This window comes from Carlito syrichta, unplaced genomic scaffold (genome assembly GCF_000164805.1).
Source record: "Carlito syrichta isolate Samal-C Ts95f unplaced genomic scaffold, Tarsius_syrichta-2.0.1 Scaffold306983, whole genome shotgun sequence".
Lineage (NCBI taxonomy): Eukaryota > Metazoa > Chordata > Mammalia > Primates > Tarsiidae > Carlito > Carlito syrichta.
This window is the reverse complement of record NW_007251079.1, coordinates 188,655-194,683: the sequence shown is the minus strand read 5'-3', so window position 1 is coordinate 194,683 and position 6,029 is coordinate 188,655. Positions and strand designations below refer to the sequence as shown.

Here is a 6,029-nt window from a genome sequence, read left to right as displayed (position 1 = left end):
AGCGGCCACCGCACTCCAGTCTGGGCGACCGAGTGAGACTCCAACTCAAAAACAAACAAACAAACAAAAACCAGATAGTACATATTTTAGGTTTATGGTGCAATGACTTTGAAGCAATGACTCAACTCCGCCACTGCAGCGCAGAGGCAGCCCAAGGGAACACGCAAACAGATGGGCATGACTGTGTCCAATAAAGTTATTTACAATAACGGGCATCCAGCCTGCCAGGCATAGTTTGCCAAACCCTGCTGTAGTTAGTAAGTATACTTTTCATGAGTAAACTAAATGAGAAATTGTGAAATTATTGCATGTATATTCTAAGATCAAGGAAATATACTGTGAATATGAGTCAGGTTTCTCACTCTCTGAAATGGCAGCACAAATATGGAATGGAAAGAAATTTGTGTACAAGTATATATACACATACACATTCATACAATAAAATATTAGCAAATGAGGACCAGACGCAGTGGCTCAAACTTGTAATCCCAGCACTTTGGGAGGCTGAGGCAAGAGGATTGCCTGAGCCCACGGGTTCGATCAAGACCAGCCTGGGCAACTTGGTGAGACCTCGTCTCTACAATAAATAAATAAATTAGCTGGGTATGGTGGTGCATGCCTGTAGTTCCAGCTACTTGGAAGGTTGAGGCAGAAGGATTGCCTGAGCCCAGCAGGTCGATGCTGCGGTGGCTGTCAGCCTGCCCCTGCATTCCATCCTGGATGGAAGAGTGAGACTTCAAATAAAAAAAATAAAAATAAATAAAAAAAATATATATATTTATAAACAAATGAGAAATTTGATTGAAAATATACAGAGAAATTATTTGTACTATTTAAAGCTTTTCCTTCTGAAATAATTTCAGACTTTTATAGAAAAGTTTAAAAGAATTTAAAAACTTCTTACTGCTCTATATTTTCTTGGACACTATTGAGTGGTTTCTGGATATTTTCACACTTTTCCTCCAAAGCACAGAATCTTTCTGTCCAAAGATTGATTAACTGGCAAAGTTCCTGTAAGAACGGTATGGAAATAAAACACACTTAAAATTTTAATACTTTAACAATTTTTCTATATTTGATGACAGGAAGTAACCTCAATTAGTGAGAAATACACAAATTCTTGACAAGAAATCTTTTATTCCACCTCTTTCCCATAAAGGAAAGCAGTGGAAGATAATAAAAGAATAACAGAGGGGGCCAGATGTGGTAGCTTGTTCCTGTAATCCCACCATTTTAGGAGGCCAAGGCAGGAGGATCACTTGAGGTCAGGAATTCAAGACTAGTCTGGGCAACGTAACGAGGTCCCACCTCTACAAAAAAATAAAAAATTAGCTAGGCATGGCGGCACACACCTGTAGTCCTAGCTACTTTAGAAGCTGAAGCAGGAGGATTGCTTGAGCCTGGAATTCAAAGTTGCATTCAACTCTGACTACACCACTGCACTCTAGTCTGGGATTTTTTTTTTTTTTTAAGTTGGAGTCTCACTCCATTACCCAGGTTGGAGTGCAGTGGCATGCTCATGGCCACCCTAGCATCGACCTGCTGAGCTCCAGCAATCCTTCCACCTCAGTCTTCCAAGTAGCCAGAACTATAGATACATGCTACCACGCCCTGCTAATTTTTTTGATTTATTGTAGAGATGAGGTCTAGCCAAGTCGCCCAGAGTGTTCTCGAATCCATGGGCTCAGGCAATCCCCTAACCTCAGCCTCCCAAATTGCTGGGATTATAGGCTTCAGCCACCAGGACCGGCCGGACTTCTTTTTCAAAAAGCAAATTATTAGCAAGTTTTGCTATTTTAGCTATTATTATAGTAACAAATTACTTTGGTGTACCTCAAAACTAATCAAAAAAACCCAGATGTCACATTGTTTAGTAACTACTTTAATAGATACATACTGTTACTTTTTTAAATAACACTACTAGAAGAAAAAAATTAATGATTACCTAGTAATAGCAATCCAAACATATTATCAATTACTGGAGCTAAAAAGCTTTACAGAACGTAGGTGGATCATATTAATGAAATGTAAATAGAGTCTTATCTTTGCTTATATTTGACACCTTAAAAAAAGTTCTTATGGCATATAAACATGCTACATTGCAAAATAAAGAAGGTATGCTAAAGACCCAGGAAGAGCTAAAAATGCAATTCTTATTCACTGTTCTCTCTGGCATAGCTCTGAGTAACACATCAGCAGACAATCCATGACTAACATTCAGATCATGAATAAAGTCTGTCAGTATTTTTACTAATTTCAAAGCAGGTGGTAATGCAGGTATTATCAGATTTATCTACATATAATTATGTGTTCAAAGTTTTACATAATTTTTGATTAGCGCTCACTTCAAGTTCTGGAAAACCTGAGAAACAGTTCACATAGGAACTTGCTTCCTTAAATCAAGGACAGTTGAACCATTCATGCTAAGATACTTTTCAGGTTTTCTTTTGGCTTTTTTTTTAAAATAGTTGCCTACCACTTTTAAGCATTTCAAAACAGTTAATTTATTTTAAAAAGCTATCAGCCTTAGAATATATACCTAAAAAGTTCTTGATAGGTTTAAGGCAAATATTTTGTGCTGAAACTTCAAATTGCCAAAAAACATTTAGAAGGGTCACTCAAGCCGGGCTCGGTGGCTCAGCCTGTAATCCCGCGCCTTTGGGAGGCTGAGGTGAGTGGATTGCCTGAGCCCGCGGGTTCGAGACCCGCCTGGGCAGCGAGACCTCATCTCTACAATAAATCAAAAAATCAGCCGGGCGTAGTAGCGCATGCCTGTAATGCTGGCTACTCGGAAGGCTGAGGTGGAAGGATCGCCGGAGCCCAGCAGGTCAAGGCTGCGGTGGCCAGGAGCGGCCACTGCACTCCAGTCTGGGCGACAGAGTAAGACTCCAACTCCAAAAAAAAAAAAAAAGAAGAGTCACTCAAAAATGGCTGCTTTATAGGCAATATAATCAATACCACCATCTATAAGATAATTTAAATACTGTTAGATGCTCACAAGGTCTTAGTTTTCACATTAGAAAACTGAGTTAGAGCCGGGCTCGGTGGCTCAGCCTGTAATCCCGCGCCTTTGGGAGGCTGAGGTGAGTGGATTGCCTGAGCCCGCGGGTTCGAGACCCACCTGGGCAGACGAGACCTCATCTCTACAATAAAATCAAAAAATTAGCCGGGCGTGGTAGCGCACGCCTGTAATTCCGGCTACTTGGAAGGCTGAGGCGGAAGGATCTCCGGAGCCCAGCAGGTCGAGGCTGCGGTGGCCGGGAGTGGCCACTGCACTCCAGTGTGGGCAACAGAGTGAGACTCCAACTCAAAAAAAAAAAAAAGAAAACTGAGTTAGTAGCAGAATTTATATCTATACAGGGAGGAGAAACAAACACATAGTGAGTTATTCAATAAATGTTAACTTTTGCAAGAGTTCAATAAATGTTAACTATTGTAAAGAGTTGCGGCCAGGCATAGTGGCTCACACCTATAATCTCAGCACTTAGGGAGGTGAAGGTGAGAGGATTATTTGAACCCAGGGGTTTGAGACTAGCCTGGCCTATTTGGCGAGACTTCATCTCTATAATAAATCAAAAAAAACTAGCCAGACGTGGAGGCACAGGCAGGTCAAAGCTGCAGTGGCCAAGCGTGTGCCACTGCGCTCTAGCCTGGGTGACAGAGTGTGTGTGACTGAAAAAAAAGAATTGTCATGTCATAATACGCTGATTTAATAAAATTTTAAGCTTTCATTGCTAAAGCATTAAGAATACTCTAAGTTGTTTTCTGTATATCAAATATTTATAAATTATGGTTTAGAGGTTTGGTTTTGGTTTAAACCCTTATTGGTATACTGAGAAATAGATAACAGAGGAACATAAATCATTAATTACATTTATAGTCAATTGATAAAAATTAAATATTGTATTAATTTATCACATTTTTTTTTCAGTCAAAGTCTCACTCTGTCACCCAGGCTGGAGTGCAGTGGCATGCTCACAGCCACTGCAGCCTCGACCTGCTGGGCTGAGGTGATCCCTCCTCAGGCTTCCAAGTAGCTGGAACAACAGATGTGCATCACTACACCTGGCTGATTTTTTGTATTTATTGTAGAGATGAAGTCTTGACAGGTTGCTCAGGCAGGTCTCGAACCCCTGGACTCAGGCAATCCTCTTGCCTCCGCCTCCCAAGGTGCTGGGATTACAGGTGTTAGCCACCATGACTTTAAATGTCTGTCACCATTGAGACAGAAATAATAAGCAGGGCTTCATTTTTAAAAGATAATCACTATTTAGTGTCATCCTAGACCGAAACAACTAATCAAGCTATAAGGTAGATACATGTCCACTTTAAACGTTACAGCCATTTTTCTCCAAAGGTCTGTTTTCCCAGATTCATCTTTTGCCTCAATGTGAGAAAAGGACTGTTTTATCATACTGTGCTTCAACATAAGGTCCTACTTGTAGCAAATCCTCAAATATTAAGAGAAGTATTCTCAATTATTTTACTTAATTACTGTTATAAGCAACAGTGGCTATGGTATTCTCAGGTTTTTAAATTCGTTTTACAGCATTCAGATTGGGTAACATAATAATCAAGTTATGGTGAAACCCTCTTTCCACACTCCCAAGTCACCTAAACAAGATACCTGTGAATGAGTTTGCTTTATTGTCTTCAGGTCTTCAGTTAAGTTTCCACATAGCTTCTGTGATTCAACCAAGGAAGAAACTGTATTTTCTTGTAGTTCATGTAGATTGTTACACAGTGTACTGAAAAAGCTATCCATTTCCTTCTTCTGATCTTCCATCTTTGAAGAAAAAAAAATTAGCTTCCTTCTTAGGCAATACATCAACTTTGAGATATTAAGAATATAACATTTTGTTACCTTATCAGCCACTGCCGATGAAGCCTTGAAAATATGCTTCAGTTGAGTATTGATTTTCAATATAGACACCACAGTGGGGGACAAAATCATTTCCAATGAACTTAGAAGGTCAGTCTTAAGTATATTCTGGATTTAAAATAAACAAATAGGTCTTTTAAAAGAATATCTTCACTTCCATAAATATTAAATTGATAATATCTTAAGTAATTTGGTAGCTAAACATGCACATTAAAATTCTAGGTTTCCATAATCTATTCCCTATAAACAACAGAGAGAAACTCTAGTAATCGAGAAAACGCAGTGTAGAACAATTTCTTAGCAGCCTAATGAAAGAGGTCAGAAGAATTCAGAAGAGGGGAAAATAAGTTTATTGATAAGATTTTAGAATTCTAAACAAAGAAAAAATTTTTTTAATCCTACAGGTTAACAAAATAAATTTCAAACAAGTTTAGGTTAACTAGTCAGAAAGGCTAAGACCAACTAGTCATCAAGAGTAGCCTAACTTTGAAGATCTGATGCTTTGTATTCTATCGTATCAGAACTTGTGACGGTTCTTGTTCTTGTCAAGAATACAGAATATAGTACAGGTTGGAAATTTTTATTAAAAAAAAAAAATCCTAACCTAAGCTCCTTTTGCAGGGCAGAGGTAAGGAACTATCACAGAATTAGTAAATACTTAAAAGGCTACTGGTACTCTTTTGGAAAGAAGAGCTATCATACTAATTTCAACTAATTCTGTGAGAGCAATATTCGTCTCTTCTTTGGACTCAAGCAATCATTTTAATGTGACAGGGAGAAAGACATCGGGACAGGCGAACTTCATTTTATTGTGCTTCACTTAATTACAGACACTGCATTTTTTACAAATTGAAGGTTTGTGGCAACTTTGCATCAAGCACATCAATTTGTGCCTCTTTTTTTTTTTTCTTCTGCTTTTTAGAAAGAACCAGGTGCACTGCTCAAAGTTCTGCCACTGGAAACAGTTTTTCTTCACTACTGTCCTTCAGGGGTATCCCCCAAAGGGGCTGCAACTATCCACACAAAGTTTCAGTGGTGCCTGTATATCCTACAGAACCATCTGTACATCTGGCTCAAATTTCTTTTTCTTCATTCAACTTATCATAGAGTGCTGGGGGGGGGGGGGGGGGAAGGGGGGGGGGGGGGG

General features: G+C 39.1%; 1 protein-coding gene across 1 annotated transcript in view; it reads right to left on the bottom strand.

Moving 5' to 3' along the window:
* The window catches only part of KIF11 (kinesin family member 11), a 66,386-nt gene that overhangs the window by 14,993 nt on the left and 45,364 nt on the right, over positions 1-6,029 (bottom strand). The window contains exons 15-17 of the mRNA XM_008063660.2: positions 4,865-4,990; positions 4,628-4,786; positions 905-1,011 (exon numbers count right to left, since the gene is read on the bottom strand). Of these exons, the coding sequence (XP_008061851.1) occupies positions 905-1,011; positions 4,628-4,786; positions 4,865-4,990 (392 nt within the window). The remainder of the gene's footprint in view (positions 1-904; positions 1,012-4,627; positions 4,787-4,864; positions 4,991-6,029) is intronic.